This window comes from Citrus sinensis, chromosome 2 (assembly GCF_022201045.2).
Source record: "Citrus sinensis cultivar Valencia sweet orange chromosome 2, DVS_A1.0, whole genome shotgun sequence".
NCBI lineage: Eukaryota > Viridiplantae > Streptophyta > Magnoliopsida > Sapindales > Rutaceae > Citrus > Citrus sinensis.
Window position 1 is genome coordinate 4,574,604 of NC_068557.1, and position 23,185 is coordinate 4,597,788.

At 32.6% G+C, this 23,185-nt stretch overlaps 3 protein-coding genes across 9 annotated transcripts; all 3 read left to right on the top strand.

Moving 5' to 3' along the window:
• LOC102625506 (surfeit locus protein 1-like) lies at nucleotides 1-5,026 on the top strand. Of its 4 annotated transcripts, none has more exons than XR_008052414.1 (7): nucleotides 1-388; nucleotides 491-606; nucleotides 720-958; nucleotides 1,263-1,434; nucleotides 1,546-1,801; nucleotides 4,438-4,503; nucleotides 4,745-5,026. XR_008052414.1 is itself a non-coding variant. In XM_052435149.1 (7 exons), exons 1-7 carry the CDS (start codon nucleotides 217-219, stop codon nucleotides 4,746-4,748), a joined length of 1,053 nt encoding a protein of 350 aa, XP_052291109.1. In that variant the 5' UTR covers nucleotides 5-216; the 3' UTR covers nucleotides 4,749-5,026. The 4 variants fall into 4 exon arrangements, 3 of the variants coding, with proteins under 3 accessions (XP_052291110.1, XP_052291109.1, XP_006470446.2); XM_052435149.1 differs by having other exon boundaries at nucleotides 5-388; nucleotides 1,518-1,801; XM_052435150.1 differs by having other exon boundaries at nucleotides 2-388; nucleotides 4,438-5,026.
• Nucleotides 5,027-5,378: 352 nt separating this feature from the next.
• Nucleotides 5,379-10,104, top strand: LOC102625235 (uncharacterized). The gene is made up of 6 exons (XM_015527673.3): nucleotides 5,379-5,675; nucleotides 5,786-5,982; nucleotides 7,739-7,819; nucleotides 8,843-9,076; nucleotides 9,541-9,618; nucleotides 9,706-10,104. The coding sequence occupies exons 1-6, from the start codon at nucleotides 5,561-5,563 to the stop codon at nucleotides 9,958-9,960; spliced, it is 960 nt and encodes a 319-aa protein (XP_015383159.2). The 5' UTR covers nucleotides 5,379-5,560; the 3' UTR covers nucleotides 9,961-10,104.
• A 3,098-nt stretch (nucleotides 10,105-13,202) lies between these two features.
• LOC102624562 (protein ALTERED PHOSPHATE STARVATION RESPONSE 1) lies at nucleotides 13,203-22,115 on the top strand. 4 transcript variants are annotated; one of them, XM_006470381.4, is made up of 6 exons: nucleotides 13,203-13,367; nucleotides 14,047-15,215; nucleotides 15,491-15,562; nucleotides 17,967-18,181; nucleotides 19,088-19,311; nucleotides 21,067-22,115. In XM_006470381.4, the coding sequence occupies exons 2-6, from the start codon at nucleotides 14,108-14,110 to the stop codon at nucleotides 21,746-21,748; spliced, it is 2,301 nt and encodes a 766-aa protein (XP_006470444.2). In that variant the 5' UTR covers nucleotides 13,203-13,367; nucleotides 14,047-14,107; the 3' UTR covers nucleotides 21,749-22,115. The 4 variants fall into 4 exon arrangements, with proteins under 4 accessions (XP_006470444.2, XP_006470442.2, XP_006470443.2 ...); XM_006470379.4 differs by having other exon boundaries at nucleotides 13,207-13,449; XM_006470380.4 differs by having other exon boundaries at nucleotides 13,207-13,443.
• Nucleotides 22,116-23,185: the final 1,070 nt, after the last annotated feature.

The window sequence follows — 23,185 nt, forward strand, 5'->3', positions numbered from 1 at the left end:
GGCCATAAGAGAGAGATTTTCAAAGAATTTTAAATCTGAAAGAAGGGCAACATGTAGACTATTCACCAAGCAGATGAGAGGAGCTGAGGAGAAGTAGTGACTATTTATTGAAAGTGGTCCATCTTCGTGAAATAAAGGCAAACGTTTGGGTGACCGAATGATATTTTCCCTTGAAAGTTTTACTGAAAAATAAAAGCGCCTGTCTTTTGAAATCAAATGAAAGTGAAGGAGAAGATGGCAGTAGCCTCCATCTCCAAAACCCTAACGAAACTTGGTGGTGGTTCGTCCTTTTTGCTTAGCCATAGGGCCCCACCACGTCTCTACTCTAGTTCTGCAGCTGCTGCACTTTCCTCGGCACCGCAGCTTTCTTCTTCTTCGCAGGATCAAGGTATTAACATTATTAAGATTATTTATTTATTTATTGTTATTATTTCTTTATGATTAATTATGAATGATCAATAATAAATACGGTAGCTGGTTCAATTGGCAGAGAATGTTAGAAAAGGCTCCGCCCCCAGTTCCACATGGTCAAAATGGTTGCTGTTTTTACCTGGAGCCATCTCTTTTGGACTTGGAACGTGGCAAATTTTTCGAAGGCAGGACAAGGTCTTGTAACTTGACTTAATTAACTCTCTCTTCCATTACCTCGTAGTGAGATTTTATTTTAGTCAAGTTCAATAATTAAATTAATTATGTGTGTTTTTTCTTAATACATGCAGATAAAAATGTTGGAATACAGACAAAATAGGTTGCAAATGGATCCCTTGAGGCTCAACATTACGTCTCCTTTAACCGAAGATCTTAAGTCTCTGGAGTTTAGAAGGGTGATATGTCAAGGAGTTTTTGATGAGCAAAGGTCAATCTATGTCGGTCCACGTTCTAGAAGCATTTCCGGAGTCACGGAAAATGGCTACTATGTAATTACACCTCTGATGCCAATCCCCAACAACCCTCAAAGGTTTGTTGTGTCAGAGCCTTTTGTTTTTTTGACTCATAACTGCTCAAAATAACTGTTACACGATCAGTCTACTTGGGAATTAGTATCCTTGCGTTTGTTTCTTTAAATCATACTGATTATAGTTCATATACTTGGAGTTGCTGGTGAAATATTATTTGTAATTCAAAAGGATTCCAGACTTTTAATATTTTAAAGGCTTCATGATTCTACATTTCCTCCTTTTAGAAATGTTCATTTCTCCTTGTAATCAATATTCTTTGCTCTTCTTCCTTTCAGCTGACAATGTAATCAATATTCCTTTTAGTGTGAAGTCACCTGTTCTGGTCAACAGAGGGTGGGTCCCCCGCAGTTGGAGAGACAAGTCTTCTGAAGTCTCACGAGATAGTGAACAGCCTTTAAATTTAGCACCTTCTGTCCAACAAAGTCAGCAAAGCTCTTGGTGGTGGTTTTGGTTAAAGAAGCCTAATATTGTTGAGGTTCTTTATTGTGATCCCATGATGTTTTGTTAGTGGATATTTCAGCTTAAACAAGCAATCTTTACTTTTCTTGAAATCTACAGGATGATGTCCCTTCTATTGCCTCTGTAGAAGTTGTTGGTGTTGTTCGTGGGAGTGAGAAGCCAAGCATTTTTGTACCAGCAAATGATCCAAGCTCCTGTCAATGGTTCTATGTGGATGTTCCTGCAATTGCTTGTGCTTGTGGGCTCCCTGAAAACACTGTCTATATTGAGGACACCAATGAAAATGTCAATCCTAGCAACCCTTACCCTCTTCCAAAAGATGTCAGTACTCTGCTTCGGAGTTCAGTCATGCCTCAAGACCATCTAAATTATACATTGACATGGTGTGCTTCTTACCTTTCTCATCTTAATTTTTGCACATGGACATGCACTACCTTCCTGAGATAGTTTTCATGTTACCATTTTGATGATTTCAAATGATACAGTTTTGATTGATATTGCTTTTATTTTGCTTATGGTTGCTGGAGGAAAGAACTTGTTCCCAAGTTTTTTCAGATGAATCATTCATTATTTAGATTGGTCATCCTTCTTTTTTTCCTTGACAGCATCAAGTATGACTGTTTTGATACAATCATGTGAATTAATGAGCAGTTTTAATAGGATTTGATACCTGCTTAATAAATTAATAGAATTAGGAAAATTAGATCAGCAAATGTCTTTTGAGAGTGTTTTTGGTTGCATGACATTAATATCATTTCAAGAGTAATACAAGTATAGAAAACTTTCCTTGCTGATGATGGCATCTTACAGACATACCATATTAAATGAGATTCAAGATATTATGTATTGCTGTGTTTACTTTCTGGAGTGGGAGTGAGGAGTGTGGATTCCTCCCACTCCAGTGTTTACTTCACTAAATTGGGGAGGGATTGGGAATCCCACTCCGTGGGCCCCACCCATTTTTGGAGCGGGGAGTGGGAGTGGGAATCCACTCCCACCTCTCCCTTTTCTACCCTTTTTTTATAATTTAATTCAATTTAATGTTTTAGAATTAATAAAATAAAATAAATAATATTATATTTATTTGAATAATATTATTATTTTTAACTAAATAATAATTTGCATTGATTCTAAGTTAAAATTATTTAAAAATAATATTATTATATTAATAGAGAATTAATAAATATAATATTATTATATTTATTTTAAAAATAATAGTACTATATTTATTTAATAATAATAATTAATAATAATAAATAGTTTATTCTAAGAAAATATTAATTTTGTACTAAATAATATTATATTATTATTTTATATAATAATAAATTTAATATAATTATATTTAAATTTAATATAATTATATTAAATAAAATAACTTTTCATTTTATATTAAAATTAATAAAAAAATGTGATGTTCATAATTAAGAATATTAATAATTATTATAAATTTACAAATATAATAAAATAAATTTTTATTCGTTAAATATATTTTTTATTAGTTTTGTAATTAAAAACTATAATTCTTTAAATAAGGATAAAATTGTAATTTGAAACTATTTACTCCCAATTCAAGACAAAGTAAACACATAAATTGGATTCTGATCTCAATTCCATGCTTCCATTCCAGTGTAAGTAAACAATCTATTCTCACTCCCACTCCACATTCCCAATCCTAGGATTCCCACTCCTCAGGATTCTCACTTCAATCCAAAAAGTAAACGCTACCTATGTCTCTCAACAGAAGCATGTCATGGCTATTTTTGTCAAGAAAACATCTAGAAGTGAATAAAAAACTATTTTATCATCAAGTTCATGAAATCTACTGCTTTGATAACAGGATCAAGGTCTCAATATGATTGGGAAGCTATTTCAGTTTTGCACTGAATCTTAATTGCATCTTGTTTCATTTGTGTCTCAGCGGGAAAAGTTTGATGTGTCCTTGAAAGGATTATCTGTTAACATATTTTGTGTAGTTATAAATATTCTGCTACTTTAGCTTGTAGGACAAGGTCAAATACAAATGAGAAATTTTCTCTTTCAAAATGGTTTGAAAGTAGTTCTGCAGGAGACATCATGCTCAAAGATTACAAGAGAAGAGTTGGAGAGATAAGGCTTTAAGAATCAAGATACAATTTGGCATTTGGATTGGATGTTAACATTTAGAAGTCCTAAGTCAGTATGGGAATCTGAAAAATTTATGAGTTCTGATCAGGTCGAAATGCTAGACTGTCTCATCCTTCACATTTATAGTTGTGTCAGGACATGAAAAATAACTGAAAGGAGGTAAAGTGAATTAGTATGGGTAGATTACGTTGGGATTCAATTTAGTATTCATGTAAGTGATAACAAGATTGTTGAGGAAGAGTTGCTATAAGTACCAGTCAATTAAAAAAATTTAAGTACAGTGATGACGATTAAATATTTTTTATTGTATAAGCTTCGGGGTACTAATGATCAAATTAACTTATGCATCCACTTGCTTGAAGAAATGGCTGAATGCAGAGGTGTTGTTGTTTATGGCCCTGAATATTTGCTTTTGGATGGTGATTAATTTGGCATTGCAGAAAGTATTTTGCATGTAATCGTTCACATGCACCATTAGAGTCTGTAATTCTAAACTAGATTCATTATAAGTTAATGATCATTGTTTTTCTTAGTTTTTGTCTCATCCCAAATGTATCTGCATCAATAAATTTCAGGTTTAAATTGGAATAATTCCCTAATAATTAACAATTACACTCACAAAATAAATTTTTAAATTTAGTTGAACTTCCAATTGGCTATTGTTAGAAATAGAAAGTGAAACTTGGCTTGAAGGGGTAAAGATAATATGCATTACATACGAAGATTATACATGCAAATTATTGACTTTTAAATCTCTAATTAAACTACATATGCAGTATGACTCTCATATATGAAATTACATCAATATGAGAAATTCCACTCAGTGAAGTCTAGGAAATTTGAGAGACCTGCTGTTGAACTTGTTGTAAGATATCTCCTTTTTGTTTTCGACCAGGTATTCTCTTTCTGCTGCTGTTACATTCATGGCTTTCAAGAGACTGAGGCCTAAAAAGAGTCGGAGGTAGCAACTCTTTAAATTAAAAGATTTGGGCTTCGTTTGCTAATCTTTTTGTCATTCGATACTGCACAGGAACTCAATTAGCAAGAATATGGAGTAATTCTGTTCAATTACATTAAGTCTTTTCCTTCTCTAGGCAAAAAAGTTTTTATCTATTAGCATTGATCATCCAATAATTCACGCCATTGTTGAACTGGAAATTTCGGTTTGTTAACTCACTCAGCTGGTATCTTCTTGGTGGCAGTTAATTCATGAAAATATTGTAACTTGGTGATGTGATTGAGTGGTGCTTCACTTTGTGGGGAAGCTTTTGTTCTTTTCGTCATCCTAAGTTTCCTGTATTTTATATTATCAGAAATTGAACAAGGATATGACCCTAGATTTAGGGCAACATGGAGTTGTTATTTGATTTTTTTTTCTTTTTTCTTTTCCCCTTTCTTGAATGATGATTGCGATCGCGATTCACCTAGCTGAGCTTAAATTATTTGTAATATTTTTCCAGTGTTAAAATATAAAATTGAAATTAGCATTTTCTTTTCCCCTTTCTTGTATAACATGGAGTTGTTATGGGTTGAACCCATAACATGCCACCAAGCATACTCACGGCTCGCACCCAAAGGGAAAAATTGTAGATTTTATTATAGTAGGATTTTTATAAATTAGCATTGAATAGATTAATAATATTCTTAATATAATTTTTTTTAAAAAAATGAATATGTTTAAAATACTTTTTACGGTGCAAGGAATATTCATGAATCTGAATTATTATTATTTTTTAAAGGACGAATCTAAATTAAAATTTAAGGGAAAAAAAAAAAGTAAAGTAATGATAATTAAAAGAAAAGGGACAAGCACGTGTGATGCACTGATAAATGGAACTATCATAAACAAGATCCGGGCTCGGCCTATGCTTGGCAAAACCCGGTCCGGTCCGGAGCTTTTGCGATTGCGACTTGCCAGCCCTAATGTTTCCCGCCATATCTCTGAATCAGTATTTAGGGTTCTGTCTACGAAATCAATCAAGTATTTCTCAAAAGCCTGATTTGAAAATAAGCAAAAAATGCCGTCATTGAACTGGAAGCATCACGCTCTCATTCAAGCGTTGATGACACGTGGCCCTCTCAAGGAGAAAGACTTCCACGCCATCTTCTCTGGCCTCACTAGCAAAAGCCCAGGTTTTGCTTTTTAATTTTTCACTTGTTTTTAATATGTGATTGATTGAACATTCATTTATATATTCATTTTTTTTCCCTAAATCATCAATGTAATTTGTAATTTGATATAGGTGCTCATCAAGGGCTGTTTAATGAATATCTTCTAAACATAAACAAGGAACTTTCCTCATGTCAGTTTGAGTTGCGAGCCTGCCGAGACCAATATGTTGGCCAAGTTTGTTACGGCGTCGTTAACAATGTTGCTGATGAACAATCCAAGCTTGGAACAAAGTATACAGTTCAACAAATTGCCTTCTTTAAAGGAATTGTAAGTCCTGTCTCAAATTTATACCCATTAAACCAAATTATTAGCTTTGCAACTGTTTGTTATTGAACCAATGACTGACAAGTCAACTGTACCTAAAATTATAGGTACATGCCAAGATGCGGCTCATTTCCAAATACTATATAGCTAATTTTAGCTACTCTGCATATTATGGAATTGCACTTAACTCTTCAACATATTAAAAGTTAATTAGTAGCAACAGTGACAGTGGAACTCTAAAGTAAAATTTAATTGACACCCAAATGACTAGTAAGATATGAAGTCAGTCCTGCATCAGTTGATCATCAAATAAACTCATTCTGGAATTTCATCATACTTCCTGGTTAAAGATATTAGATTTCACGTTTCAAACCATTCAAGCATTAGAAGCTACTAATACACTCATTCTTGGTGCATTCATATGTGCTTGATATCCTGTTGTCTTCTTGATGGTGGAATAAACAATGATATCATAATCTGCTCGTTGCCAAAATATTAAATTTACCTGGAATGATTAGATTAGTGTTGTGGGGAGGTGCACAGCTTGAAATTTTGGAAGAGCGGACTAAAATGTGTTTTTCTTATCAAATGTGTACTCGTAATTACCCAGAAGTTATTTCTTTGTATTAAATCTTAATATTGTGAAGGAATAAAAACGACTAATCATGCGTCGCAAGAAACTTTCTGGACGTATATCCAAGGAGCTGTCCCTAAGGAAATTTCAACCCATGACTTCTTATTCAGAACCCAAGGTTATACTCAGTTTATCCCTCCTATATTCTGGAAAAAGGTCTATTTTGAGTTCATTCTTAGCTTGAAAAGTTGCTTTAGGAGCAAGGATGCATCTAATTAAGTTTTCAAGAGTTATGAAATGCCTTTATGCAAAATCTCAATCACTCGTTCATCCAAAGTTTGATGAAAGTTGCAACTTGGTGTGATATCTGCTTTAATATTGTATAGGGCACAACTCACTATGTCATACCATAAAAGCATGCTGTTTTATGTCCTTAAATCCTTTGCTTGTTTGTTGTACTTTGGTTTTGCCCTAGTTCTGATCTTTAGACTAAGTATGTCAATGTGGAGCCTTTGTCTATGGTAGTTAATATTGGTTGGGATGTAGATCACTTTGTCGGTATAGTCCTTTCCTATTAAGGGATTCCTTACTCTAATATGGTAAAGACCAAGATAAAAGACAAAAAAACACAAGTTCCAATACACTATAGGACAAAATATACTGCATTGGAGTGTGTGTTTTTCTTGTCTTTTAGTTTATCCCTTATTGGAAAATTACTCTCTCTCTCTCTCTCTCTCTCTCTCTATATATATATATATATATGTATAAGCATTCTCAGATGTATTGAGATTTAGAAAACTTTGTGATGTTATGTGTTTCCTCGTCCTTCCAACTATAAGAACTTTATTTATTGGATATCAATTGTTATGAGATAAAGCCAAGTTCGGGCTTCACTATAATCTCTTGTTTACTTTGAATTCTGAGATGCTTCTTTTAACTTTATTCAATCCTATTAGGAGGTACTTGGTGACTTGATTTTTTGTTAGTACCTCAGGAGTCTTTTAATATGTCCTGAAAGCTTTTTAATTGATTTATTTTACTCTTTTGAGCTGCATAGATCTTTACATGTATGCTTTATTTTGGATATCTTTTACACAATTTCCTGTATTTTTTCTGCTAATACCTATTAAGCTTTCTCTGTTTTATCAAAAAAAATAAGTTATATGCATCTGATGTTGATATCAGTTAGAAGCAATTGCCCAAGATGTGATGGCTCAGGGTAGCATATCCAACATTGACGCACTCAATATAAGATTGGAGAATCTGGTATTGTGACTTTCTTCCATTGGCACATCTTGTTCATTAGAAAATTTAATCCAGTGTGTTGCATATGATTTAGGAGTATATGTGTTATAAATTTATTTCTAAATATAAACTTTTTTGTATATATGCATGTCGTGTAGCACACCAAAGTGATAGTACTCATTTCCGGTATGATGAAAGTTGTCGTCACATATCATGCTTCAAACTTGTTTTTGAAGTGCTAATATGGAAAGCAAAAATGAGAGTTTGAATCTGGTGTTTTTAAGAGCTGAAAACGCATCTGGCTGTGTTTTCTGAAAATAAAATTTAAGATCTTAGAACGCATCTAGCTGCATTTTCTAAAGTAAAAATAATAAAAATGTATGCAGTAATATTATTTGAAATGACAAAAATATACAGCACTGTCTCAAATCAGAAATATCTAACAAAATAGAGACACAGTTTATAATTTCTAGGTTAATGTTCCAAAGCAGCATACTTCATTGTGTGAAAGCATTATTTTGATTTGCAATTACTTACTGAATTGACAAATTACATTGTAATAGTAAAAGCCTTGGGCTTTAAGACTTGGAGATCTCAGCAGACAAAAATAGGTCAAACAAAAGCTTCTTGTTGGTGGTGTTGCCAAATAATGTCCTCATACTCTATAGTAGGCAGCTACCTGTACCAACTATAAAAAAATGAGAAAAACAATTTTCTAAAAAAGGTGAGGAATGAAATGCACGTGCTGTGGACGTTTGAAGTAAGAAACAGCTTTTATGAGGTGGAGTTTGAGTTTGGATGTTATTTGGGGCTTCCAATTCTTATGAATTTAGAGGAGTTCTCCTTCTACTTCCATTGAGTTCGGATCATGATGCTGCTTGTTTGTTTATTTTTATTCTCCGTTATTTGCTATTGGTTTCTGTATTATAATGAGCTTCTAGTTGACTGCTTGTCTATTTTTTTTACTTGTATTTTCAGTTTTTGAAAGTAATGGTATTTTCTGTTTGGAAAAAGTACTTGACAATTCTCTTGGTTTATTTTCAGGTTTTGTCGACTCAGGGATCACAGTTAGTGGATGGTCCACTTCCTGCTGCATTCAGAAATTTTACAATGTCGCAGAAGGAAAAAACTCTGGATGAATTTGTGCAGGACCAGTGGCTTTGTCGCACCCCAGATGGAAAAATTGGACTTGGTGTTCGATCTTGCCTTGATCTGCGGGGTTGGTTCCGCAATTTGGATGTTCCTTTTTGTGAAGTGTGCAATGAAGCTGTAGTGAAGGTATTACTCAAATCGTTTCCCTGCCACTCCATTGGACTTGCATAATCTGTTGGGTTGGTGCAATTCGTATTATTTATGTTTTTCTTTCACGTTTTCTCTTAATTATTGTGTGTGGTATAATAATCCCTTATTGCAAATTTGCATTATCTGAATAGTGATATAATTGGAAGTTGTAGTTCATATGTCTCAGTTCTTTATGAAAACCCACAACTAAGTTTGAAAGTAATGATTATTTGAAGTTTTGGACAAATATAGCTTCTAGACAGGTCTGTTAATTGGAGGTTAAAAATTCTACAGACATGTATACTTAAAAAATTTAAAAAGTAGTTCTTAGTTCTTATATATATGTACGCAAACACATATTTTAAAGAAACTCAAATGCTTAGTTCTGAACATTTATCAAAAACCTCCAGGTTTTAAAATTCCAACTGCCACTGATGTTGAGTTGTAACCGTTTTTGACAGGGAGAATTGTGCCAAAATGAAGGATGTGCAGTTCGAATTCATCACTACTGCCTGAAGAATAAGTTTTCGCGAAGAAGTGTATCGATCTTGTTGCATTCCCTTTTGTCATGTATATATAATGAACATATTTCTCATAGATAAGTCTGCTAACTTGATAATTTTTAGGGTGAAATACTTTGTCCACGCTGTGGCTTGAGGTGGCCGAATCAAGTACCAAAGGCGGAAATCTTAGACGAAGAGGAGGTGCCAAATGCTACAATTCAGAGCCAGCCAGCTCAAGGACCCAAGAGAAAGAGAACTAAAACCAATGAAACTCATGCGAAAGATGCTGTTGGATGTGGTTCCTCTCAATCTTCTGTGCCCAATTCTGATTTTAGAAGAATAACTCGGCGTTCTTCCCGTCCTGCCAGCCAAAGTTAAATATTGTTTCTGTGCTCATTTTAGGAGTATAAGATGGAAATGGTTGTGTATTTTGCTAGCTTCAATGTAAATTGTGTGTTATGTTTTGAGGACAAACACCGTGGTACTACTAGTCAACATAATATTACTGCAATTCCTCAAGAATTGCCGACTTTCAGGTGCTCTATAGACCGCTGGAATTGGAATATGGGATAGTTTTGTTTAATAGATAGGCAAGACAATGGTGACGTATTGATTACTAAACGCTGAAACTGAATTATTATAGTTTTTAGATAATTTTTTTAAAATTAAAAACTAATTAATTTGCAATTATTACCTTAATGGTTATGAAATGTTTAATAATAATAATTTGAGTAAGAACATTGAAAGTTCTTTTAAAAAGTCATCACAAATTATTAATTATTGGCAGTCTGGACAGAATCCTAACAGTCATTATATTATTGTTCAAAGATTCTTATAAAATTTTATTTTAAGGTGATACTGATACCAGAAGAAAGAAGCTACAGTCTGATCAGAGCACATGCTTGTAAAGTTTTGTTCAACCAGGGTTCTTTTGGCAGCTTTGCTGAAAAATAAAGCTTGGTCTGTAAAAAAGTCTTAATTTACTTTTCTTGCAAGGCCACATGTACAAGTTCTCAACACTAATAGTGTAAATTTTGGTTTATCCCAATGACAATCTTTAATTTTTTTTTTTTTTTGAAAGTTCAGTTTACTCACATTTTTCATTTAAAAAGAAAAAGAAATTCAACAAACACCTCTAATTTTTTAAGTCTTTTATTAGGAAAAAAAAGTATCATTTTAGGTGGGAGTAAATTAAAATTTATCCTGATGTATGCTCTCCTCTCCATTGTTTGTTTGAGGACTTACAACTGGGAAATTGACCCGTATGCTTACTCATTCTTGTTGATCTTTCAAGAAATTGTACCAACGAAGCTTGTAACTAATAATTAATTACTGTTATTTTTATTATTAAAAAATGACCTACGGAAGCAGATGGTATGGTTTCTGTACGAGTTTCCCTAAAATACTCGACTAGAAGCCAAATTCCATGAGTCATTTTTGACATATTTTATATGTCAAGTTGATTGTAAAGTCGCAACAGACGTCTAAAGGTTTGCTTGAAAGTTGCTAACTCTATATTTTTATTCTTTATTCGTCGCTGCTTTAATTAATTTCATTAACCAAACAAAACCCACCCAAATGCTTCTTTTGGACCCACTTTTAATCTCACCACACAAAGAGTTAATCTCTTTAAACCAAAAAAATTAAAAAAAAAAAGGAGATAAAAGAAAGAAAATGTTAATTAAGGAAAAAGAAGGACCAAAGGTTGTGCATTTCATGGCAACAGTTTCATGATGATGTACTTTTTTGAAACATCTAGTAAATGCCAGCTATTTTCTTGCAATTAAATAATTAATAAGGTTGATATGATTTGATTTCTGCACTTGTTTTGTCCATTTGCATTTTCCAGCTTGTTAAATTTTAATATTTATCCCCACCAATATACCATGTTATGTTTTCTTGAAATTTCTCTTCTGTTAGGTAATTTCTACTTTATTTATTTAATTTTCCTTCTAAATACATTAAGTTTCGTTTAAGATTGAAGTACTGTAAAAAAAAAATTGTAATTATTAAATAAAAATTAATAATATATAATAAATATAAATTTTAAATAATAATTATGATAAAATTATTAAAGATATAATAAATTTTTTATTATACAAGTAAAAAATTATATTAATATACCTTATAAGTTACAGCAGTTAGTGTTTATTAAACACTTTAGTACTATAATTTTTAAGTTATAACTGCACAACTTCAATCCCAAACGCACTATAAATTTCCCTTTTCTATTTATCAGTGATAAAGCCTACTGCATGGTAATTGTAATTCTGTATTTGCTCCTAAATGATTTTGTGTTATTGCGAAAATAACTTATTTGTTAAATTTATTCATGCACTAAACTTCAAAGCCAAAAAATTAACTAGTTTTTTTTTTTAAATACGTGGAAGAAAGCTAGACTGACGGCACTCGGCGGTACGGGACACGTGTTAAAATCAGATCTACGGTTGGAGAAAATAAAAAATTAAAATTAAAGATTTTAATTAAAATATACAGTGACTGACCACCGGGGTTCTGTAACTTGTGCCCAAAACTTTAATAAGAGCCAATCGAGTCATACCACCATTAAAAAATATTATTATAATTTTATTTCTTTTTATTTATAATTCTGCGAGAGAATTTTTGTGTGAAAGTTGCGTTTATAACTCTCGCTTTTAGCAGCAGCTTGTCTTTACTTAGGGCCAGTTTGGCGTTGCAGATACGAATAAAATAAGTTATTTGTCCTGTACAGATGAAATAAATTATTAATTAAAAATATAATTTAATATTTAATAAACTGTGTTGTTGCGATTGTTATAAATTAAAAAAGTATAATACATGCGTTTGGTAAATTTTATTACGAAAGTACTGTTGTATTATATAATAACTAAAATAAACATACATTTTAATTATTTTTTATTTTATGTTTAATAAATTATTTAAACATATTTTTTTTTAAATATGTAAAATTACATTAAAAATAGATTGCCAACGAATTTGAAACAATTAATTAACAAAAATATAAATATATAGATTAAACTTTAAAAGCATAGTTATGAAATTAGCAGATGAACTTATCACATCAAAATTAGAGAGAATGTACTTAATTATGGTGGTAACTAAATGTAACGGTAAAATAATATCTAATGATTTATATATTAGGATTTATGGATAAATAAGATATAATTATTTTTTTATTAAAATATTAAAGTTATAATAGACATTTTAAAAAATCGTAGTAGCTTATTGAATAAGCTACTTATAAAAAGTAATTCTTTACTTATTTTTAAAGACTGCTGATAAAATAGAAAAATTATAAAATAAATTATTTTTATAAAATTTATTAAATATTATTTTTATCAAAAATTATGAAATAAATAATTTATTGAATTTTAACTTCAATCGCAAACGGAGCCTTAGTGACGAAGGAGACGAAGGTGTCGCGAAGAGATTTTAATTTTTTTTTCATAAAGAAAAAAAAAAGGTTCACTTTTTAAGGGGGAAAATAGTTCTTTCGATATTGATAAATAAAATAAGTAAAAAAATGACAAATTATTTATTATTATAAATAAATAGAAAAAAGGTCGAAACAAAGGAGGTGGGGACCACAGTCCACAAAGTGCTGTCTTTTCCAATATGCCTTTTGCATGGGAACAGCAGCCACGGGTTGCTGACTCGACTCGACTCCATCGGATTCATTTTACAGAATTTGATCTGATCAGTACTTTTATTCTTTTCTGGAAATAAAATAAAATAAAATAAAAGATGAAAAAGGCAAAAAGTAACGGTTAACACTTCCTGTGTTGGTGAGTAGAGTTATTTATGTGAAGGATTCACTTCTCTCTCTATAGAGTAACAAATCCTGATTGAGTTTAGTATAAGGTTGAAGTAAGTTTTTTTTTTTTTTTTTAAATTAAATTTTGTAATTTCATTTTATTTTATTGATTATGATGCCTCTGTTCTTCAAGTTTTCTTAGCAGTTATTGTTTTTGTCTTTGTGTTTGATTCAGCTCTTCTATTTTATTTTTATTTTTATCTACTACTCTGTGTGCATAATTGTGTATGCCATGATGAATTCTTAATTGGTGAATTAGAAAAGAAGATGGGTCTTAAAACTTAATCCTGTCGTGAATTTTGTTCCCGTAGGTATTTTTTGGCTGTAATTATTTATCCTAGTTTTATGTTTTATTGTATGTTATCGGTTTTTGTGATTTCAATTTGATTTTGTTTTCTTCTAAATTTGCTTTTGGATCCTGGATTTTCTCTTTTCAGCATTCTTTTGTTTAGCTTTTCTTTAACTTATTTAGTGAAAAGATGGAAGCTTCATCCTTAGATCCTATGTTTTAACTAATATAAATATTTGGTATTGTTCTGGGACCTTCTCAAACTTATTTTATACGCTGTACATACATTTTGTTAATAGTTTTGAGATTCTTGGAAGTTCCATTTCGTTGTTTTATCTCAAATGCGTGTATTTATTTACAGGGAAAGCCAGAGTCCTATTTGGTCGTACAGACGGATACCTTCCAACATCTAGAACTGGATAATGGGGGTTTCCAGCTCTAAACTAGAAGAAGATAAGGCCCTGCAGCTATGTCGGGAAAGGAAAAAGTTTGTTAGGCAAGCACTTGATGGAAGGTGCTCCTTAGCAGCCACTCATGTTATGTATGTTCAGTCCCTAAGAAACACAGGAACTGCTCTCAGAAAGTTTGTTGAACCTGAAGGTCCAATTGAATCTTCTTTGTACACTTCTACTAATGCAACCCCCGAGCCCCTATCTTTAACAGGAAAGTCCCCTTCTCAGTTCTCATTTTCTCCTAATTTTTCACAGCATGTGGAAACGACTGGAATCCATTCCCCGTCTCCGTCTCCTCCTACCTCTAGCAGGTTTCAGGCAAATCATATGAAATTTAGGGGCTTTTCTTACAAAAAAGTTGAAGAAAAGCCTCCTTCACCAGCTATTGAGGCAGTAATATCATCAAATACCCCACAAAATACCACGCCGCGTTCCACTGAACCAGCTGAATCATCACAATTTGAGGATTCACCCCTCCCTCCAGAAACCCAACCATGGGATTACTTTGGTGACCATCCAATTGACCATCAATTTTCTTTTCAAGAAGGAAGGGGAATGAACCAACAGTATGAGAGTGCTGATGATTTAAGACGGCTTAGGGAAGAGGAAGGAATTCCAGAGCTAGAAGATGAAGAAGAGAAGGCTTCTTTTCATGAGAAAGAACAACAATCTCAGGATTTGGAGGATGACTTTGACGAGCCGGCCCCACAGACTCTTGTTAGACCTTTTGAAAATCGAAACAGGCTACATGATCATAATGCACCGAGTGCTTCACCTACCATGCCTTCTGCAGAAAGTGTTGCTTCTGAAAGTGAGTTAGTGAATGGGGGCAGAAGCAACTCTCCTCCTTTATCGCCAGTCAGAGCAACTTCCTCTATAGCTGCTCATCCAACTGACCAGAAGGAAACACCAGTGAAAGAAGATTGTATTGAAAACAAGGTTGCCTCTAAGGACTTCTTCTCAAGCATGAAAGACATTGAACTTCTCTTCATAAAAGCCTCTGATTCTGGAAAGGAAGTCCCAAGAATGCTTGAAGCAAATAAGTTGCATTTCCGTCCTATTTTCGAGGAGAAAGATAGTATGAACTCACTGACTCCCCCTGAAATTACTGTTTGGGAAAATATTTTTGATGCTTGTTTTTATTGCCCCTTCTATTAGCTATAGTTTTGTATGAATCTAGGGATGCTGTGTGCTTTTTCTGTGGGAATTTTTGTTATAGTTTGGTGCTCTATGGAGGGCTAATAATAAAATCGGCTTTACAATATGTATTTTTGTTTTTTTTTCCCATAGGTATTAACTCCCTTGTTATGAATTTGTGAGTTATTTTCACTAACACAAATTTCACTTTTGCAGGTGATTCAATGGCATCTACAATCTTGAAGGCCTGTTTTTCTTGTGGTGAAGACCCACCCCAAGTTCAAGAAGGTAGGCCTCTTTATCTTTTTAGTTGCAATAAATACACTATAATGACCAAGAAACAGTAAAGATTTCTATTCTTCAATATCACCAAGTATAATGCTTAATATTCAGGTTAGACTTAAGGTTTAATAATATCTAGCATAGTGGTGGATTGATCTTTAATTGAATTATTATTAGGCACTATTTTTAGTGACCATAAGGTGATGTATCTCTGATTTTTGTTCGTACATTTTGAGTTTTGGACCATATTCCTGGGATTAGGCCATGATTGGACTTGACATATTGAAATATCGATGTAAAGACACGGTTCTCTAATTTTAGTTAAAATGCAAGTGATTTGTTTCTTAAATCTTTGTTGTTGTTTTTTCCCTGTAGAAGCCCATGCTGCGTCTTTTTCATAATCATTTTGAGATTTCTTTCATTGTCACGCCTTACTGTTTTGGTATGATTCACAGATCTCTTTAGCCAGGGGGTGCATAAGGCAGTGTTTTTTTGCCATTCTTGTTCTTTATACTTTTGAAGTGTTGCTAGTCCATCTTACCTGTCTATCCTAATTTTCCTTGAGACATTCTTGTTAGAAGTATTGTTAAAATTTGAATTCACATATGAATAAAAACACTTGTAAAAGCTAATGTGGGAATGTTATATCATTGCTCCCTGTCCCACAGTTTCAAGGGAATCAAAAGAAAATGAATAACATGAGGCGTGTGACAATCATGTAACATGCTTCATTAGTTTGTGGTTTTAATTTCTAGTATTATTTTTCATATATTACCTAGAAACCCCTGGCCAGAAAAAAAAAATGTAACTATCTACCAAAAAGTCTTAAAAATTTTGCTAGAAATATACCCTTAATCCCATTGGAAAATGATTGTGTGGAATTTAGGGAAAAATGCTTTGAAAATTGTTGCAATTTTACTAGACAAAACTTGTAGACCATCTAACAGAGCACTATGCTTTTAATATTTTTGAATTATTTAGGAAAGTATTAATACTCCAATACCACAAGAAGTTGAATTGGTTGTCATCAATTGATGCACATTCTATAGTTGCATTACAGAATTAAAAACTGGTGAACTGGCATGTCAGAAATGTATAAGAAAGACTGTCATAGCCAGATAGATAGTGTAACTAGACCCCTTCAAAGTTCAAAGTCTTAGTGCTCCAACACAATAATAAATTTGTTTACTTTAAAAATTTAAAGCTTTTATCATAGCATATGTTACCGAACAACAGTACATTCTAGAAACTATTGAAGACATTTTCAACTTCTATTTAGAAAGGTGAGAAACAACTTATCATTTTTAAAAAGTTTGTTTTGAAACCATTCTTATCACTGTTGTTTCTGGAAAACAGAAAACAAACTTTGAGAAACAATACTAAGAATCCCTTAGCATTTTTGCTTTTAATACTCCAAAAGATAAACATAAAATCTTCTGCAGTTTGGGCTGACAATTTTGACATGATTTACGAGCACAAATTGAACCTAACAATAAAACTATTTGTTTATGTGTCTTTGTAAACAGTCTAGCAGTTCCCATGCATGGCAGCTATGCCACTTCCATTCCACATTGCAACATCGAGCTGAGATGTCCCACTTTCTTACTTGGCCATTTTCAGTTCCCATTACTGTCTAAAGTTTGTACAGAATTGGGTTCTTCTTCTAAAGACTTGGGTAGCCTCTGGTTACAATAGCGTCAATTTGTTGTAGTTATCTTGTAGAGTTATCTTGTTAGTTGTAGTAGATATACTTAAATAGGTATATCGAAAGGAAAGTAAGAGAGGTTTTTCTACCATTGTTAGTTTATAATTTGGAAAGTGGTCCTTCCAAACAACCATCTTTTATCAAATTTATTCCTAAAATCCATGATTCATGCACCTGATTGCATGAGTGTACCAATTTTAAATTTTTCTTGGTGTTTCGGTTGAAAACAGCTCTTTACACCATACACTAGCTTTGTTTGAGTTGATCTATCATCTCTGGAAATCGATTTGCAATCAATCTATTTTATTCTTTGTGTTTGGTTGATCTGTTTGTGACGTAACTCAAACTTTTATGCTGAAACTCAATGATTTTTTATATGTTCATAATTATAAATGAATGCCATAAGATGATTTAAGCTATTGTCACATTTCATCAACTCGACAATTATCAGTATGAAATTATGTAAGTTATTAGGGTTGTATAATAGTAATGCCCTTATCTTGACATGGTATTGACAATTAAAAACTGTCTGGACAATGAATTGTTGGATTTCCAATCATAGATTTGCATTTATTACTTGCTAAATGTTTAATAATCTGATAAAGCCTCTGTCTTCTGCAACCACTTTTATGGAATATTTTTAATCAAATTGTGGCCGATCGTTCTTTCTTGGTCGCTAAACATGTCTTTTATATGTTTGCTCAGAGCCTGTTCAAACAGATGTAAAGTACTTAACTTGGCATAGGACTACATCATCTCGATCATCTTCATCCAGGAATCCTTTGGGCGCGAACTCAAAGGATGATGTTGAGGACCTTACCGGTGATATTTTTGATAGTATTCACATGATCTCAAGCAGTCATGCCTCAACTTTGGATAGGCTATATGCGTGGGAGAGGAAACTTTATGATGAAGTAAAGGTACCAAATTTCTTATTGTGGTTATAGTTTTGATTCTGGAACTTCTTATATTCACACTATTTTCTTAGTGGTTCATTAGATGATGATCTATTACAAACTAATATGGAATGAACAAAAGCATAGGGAAGAATCTCATCCATATTTGGAGAGCAATTAGGTTTAGAATTCATGATATATTGCTGTTAATGTAGTTGTCGACTTAATTATGTTAAGACTTGGAAAAACTGATGCCGGAATTCTCTTAACATTCTTTTGAGCAGTGATATTATGCTTTCAAATTCAAAATCTTAATTTAGTTTTCAATATTGATCAACTCTCCTGCAACATCCCACCTGTAGTGGAGAGAAAATAATGGGAAAAAATCAGTTTGGATGACGGCATGATGCCATGGAGTGATATCTCATATGAAATAAAAAATTTTCGTCTAAATATTTGAAGTTGTCTTTCTTGCTTTGCCTTTTGTTTAATTTACTGGAGTTCAATCATAATTATGGTATATGCCATTTAGAGGGGGAACAGAAAAATAATAATATTAACACCACGCTCTTAGTAAATCAAGATGCTGTTTGAGTCTTTATGAAATGAAAATGCAGATGTTTCATATGTTTTATGTACTTAGTTTATTTGTAACTTGTCTTTTGACTAGGATGGACAGTTTTTTCTTTTTCTTTTTTATTTTTTAGATAAATAGTTTCTTATTTAGTTGAACCGGGTTTAGTGAAATCAATCTAAAGCATCAATCCATAAATCTTAATCGTTCTTTTTCAAATCTTAAAATTTTCTATACATTCTATTTCAAAATGGCATGAGCCTTTCTTCTCAAGTTGTTTTGCTTGAAAGCTTGAGAAGTTAAGGGTGTTTTCCTTGTCATAAATATATTACTTTACCAAGTCATCTTGAATCCAGGCTAGTGAGATGATCAGAAGAGAGTATGACTCAAAATGTAGAATTTTAAGACAGTTGGAATCAAAAGGAGTAAGTTCCCACAAAATTGATAAAACCCGTGCTGTAGTCAAGGATTTACACTCCAGAATCAAAGTTGCAATTCACAGAATTGATTCAATATCAAAGAGGATTGAAGAATTAAGGGACAAAGAGCTACAGCCACAGCTTGAGGACTTAATTGAAGGGTATGCATTTTTACTATCTCCTTTATTATTTATTATTGTTTGTTAGTACCTGATTTAACCATTGCATATATTTCATCTGAAACAATTATCATGGCTACTTATTATTATTTGATGTCAGACGTACGTGCTTCTTGTGGGACTCACTTGTCCCAAGAAACATTGTACATTTTTAAGCCTGCAACTTGTTATGACATGTGCTAAAAGTTTTACTTGTTTATGAAGGGAACGGATTGGACTTTTAGTTCTTTGCTTCGCAAATTACTAGTGAAGAAAACACACACACACACACACACACGTACATGTATATACATATATATACATACAGTTAGGTTCCAATCGTTGTTATTGATTCCATCTCATGTAAGCAAGTTTTATTTTATGGTTTGCGGACATGGACAGCCAGAGGATTCATTATTGTTAAAAGGATTATGGGTTATGCTTTAAAAGACTAGTAATTCCATCACATATTCACAAACACATCCCCATACTTTTTTATGTCTTTTTTCCTTTTTGTTTCTGGATATCCAAAAAAATATTCTTCAAACTCATAGAACAACATAAAAGACTGCAACATGTAATAAATAATATAGACAAGGTATGCGTGATAATTTCTTTGTCTAACAGTATTAGAATTTGTGATGTCTAGACTAACCTCCTTTCATAACTTTGCTTCAATAGAAAATTGTTACTTTTTCATCATTTATACGGACATGTTTAGATGTCAGATTTTGCAAATAATTCATTTACTTTTATTGATAAATATTTTTGTTCCTTGTCCTCGCATCTCCATATTTAATTCTTGCTTTATTGAGCTAGGATTGTCTTAACGTAAGGAAGCATGTCATTAATTTTCAAAGTAGCAAAAACTTGGTGTTGGATATTCTTTCTTGTACTTACAGTGGTTTTTTCTTCAAACTAAGGATGCATTTTTTGTTCAATAATGTTGACGATTATTATTTTTTGGTCCTTGAACTTCTAAGTTTCAGACTAGCTTCTATCTTTTGGATATTCTATTCTTTATTACTTCATTAATGTTGTTTGACATTGATTAATAAATCATATGGTTTTCAAGTCTTTTGGTTTGGTTTAATAGTCGTTGAAGTTACAAACGGAGTTTGAAGAGTGGAAGCATTAGTTGCATGACTTCGTTTCTTTCACATTTCCGCTCCATCCCCTCTTCTGTTTTCAGGATTTGAATTTCTACTGGATTCATCTCTTCACTCTTAACTTGAAGAGTAGGGAAACACCATCCTGCAGGGTGGCTAATTATTATCTTTTTATTTGACCAGGAGGTCCTACCTGTATAGTTACCATTAAAGTTGATTTATTGCAATCTGAAAAAAAACAAACTTTTCATTTGCATTCTGGAATTAATGAGTTTGTGATTATGGGCTAGACTTATGAACTAGGTGAGTGAAAGCCTGCCTGCATTTGCATTTAAGTACTGCTGCAAGCTCCTTGCAGCAGTATTTAAAAGTTCCTAGAGGGATTTTGTTTACTTGCAATTTCCATATTTTCTTAGATTCAGTTTGTGTCACTCTCATTTCTCAATTTTGTTCTGTTACAATAATTATTATCAGCTTTACTTAAACAGGATTGCGTCCTTTTGTTTTCTCCATTCTTCCTCTCTCTCTCTCTCTCTCTGTGTGTTTTTTTCTTTTTTTCCTAATTATTTTACATTAAATTCATTGAGGTCATATTACCTTACATTGTCCAGCTAACTTGCTGTGGTTTTTATCCTTGTATTGATGCCAGGTTAAGTCGGATGTGGGAAGTGATGTTTGAATGCCACAAGCTTCAATTTCAGGTCATCTCGGTAGCATACAACAACGCCCACAGCAAAATCTCCATAAAGTCAGATTCACATCGGCAGATTACCATCCATCTAGAAAATGAATTAAGCTCTCTCTCTTCAAGTTTTACAAAGTGGATCAGTGCTCAGAAATTCTATCTGCAGGCCATAAACAATTGGCTGGTTAAGTGTGTCTCTCTTCCTCAGAAGTCTTCTAGAAGGAAGAGGTGGGCGCCACCCCCACCACCATTGAGAAATTTTGGACCTCCAATATATGCCACCTGCAGTGTCTGGTTGGACTTGCTTGATTGGTTGCCTTCCAAAGAACTCACTGATTCTATCAAGAGTTTAGCTTCAGAAACAAGTCACTTTTTACCTCGCCAAGAGAAGAATCAAGGGAAGAGTGGTAGTGAAACAGCAGTTAATTTGTTGGCAGATGATGCTTCGGAGGACTGGATTTCGGGCTTTGACCGTTTCCGGTCAAGCTTGGTGGGATTTCTTGGCCAGCTGAACAACTTTTCGGAGAATTCTGTACAGATGTATGCAGATCTCAAAAAGGCCATCCAAGATGCTAAGATTAAGTACGATGAATTGGTCAACCGAGAAGCTAAGAGTAGCAATGATCAGTTGAAATCACAAGCTTAAGTCTTGGCTCTTAAATAAATCTGGAAATTGGAAAGGAAGAATAATTGCGCATTGTTCATCAAGATATGGTGCGGAAACACTGAAGCATTTTAGGTATGAGTTCGAATTATCGGCATTTTTGTTCAGTGAAAAGAAATTAAAAAAAAAAAAAAGGGTGGGGCATTTGGTTGGAGGTTCTTTTTAAGTTATATTTAAGCAGAAATAAAAGGAAATAAAATTAGTTAAAACCATTTGTTGGGGTAATTAGGTCAAGGCTGTAATTATATTATCAAGTGAAATGATTGTAAAGAGAGTTGTTGAAGTTACAGAATCTACCTTTGTAAATTTAACTTATTAGAAAGTTGCATAATAAATTCCCACTCCTCAATCCTTGCACCCATTTTAGCAAAATTACACTGAAGGTTGTGATATTTTGCTAGCTTAAGTAATTAATATTTAAAAAAAAAATCAATTTATTGTACAGGTGTTTTTTGAAGGCTATAAGAGAACAGAAGACATACAGTTTGTTTGAGTTTCTAATGCCTGATTGGCTGATGAAAATGGTAAGCCGTACTTACAACTAGATATGCTACTATAGTTGCCAGTGTTCGGACCCGTGCTCAAATACTATTGACAGGAAAATCTTGGGGGCAGGGTTTTTTAAGATTTAATATAAATTAATTTTGGTAATTGTTTAATTGTAAATATCAGCAGTAATTTAATGTAATGTTAATAATATTTTAATTGTAATTAGTTGATTGTAATATAAGTATTGGAAAAAAAAAAAAAGGATATGCCCATTATAGTTGAATTTAACAATGAAACAACACAAATAGTTGTATCAACACCGAACACTTATAAAAGTTTGAGTAAAAAAAAAAAAAAAAAAAATTAAACTATCAGCTCGGATGGCATGAAAAAATTGGTAGAAAAGTAAAGACTAAAAAGTAGTTAATAAAAAATAGAAGAGGATTTTCCTAAGTTACAGAAAAATATTATGTTGGTCATCAGATGATAAATTCTTTTATATCTTCTTATAAGCTGCGTGTCTGTCAATTCAATTTGTACAAGAGTATTATTGGCACAATTTGTTTGTTTGTTTGCGTTGTGTCATCATCATTCATTTAAATTTGATGATGTTAAGAAAAAATTAATGACTTTCTAATTATTATTATTATTATTCTCGTGTTCTTAATATCAAAATGCAAGCTGAAGGTATTCGCACTTCTCCAATGTATCACACTTTGTACTTTTATTTTGTTCAATTTGATTTAGTCCAAAGATCTGTGAGAACAGACAAATTTCTTATGTTGGGAAATTTTTGTGCAACAATTGAAACTTGAAACTAATAAATGATTGAGAAATTTATATTAAATAAAAGAAAATGAATGGAAACGTAATCTCCTGCAATTCCCGTCTGCTCAAAATTTATTAGTAAATGTTATTGACTTATTGTTG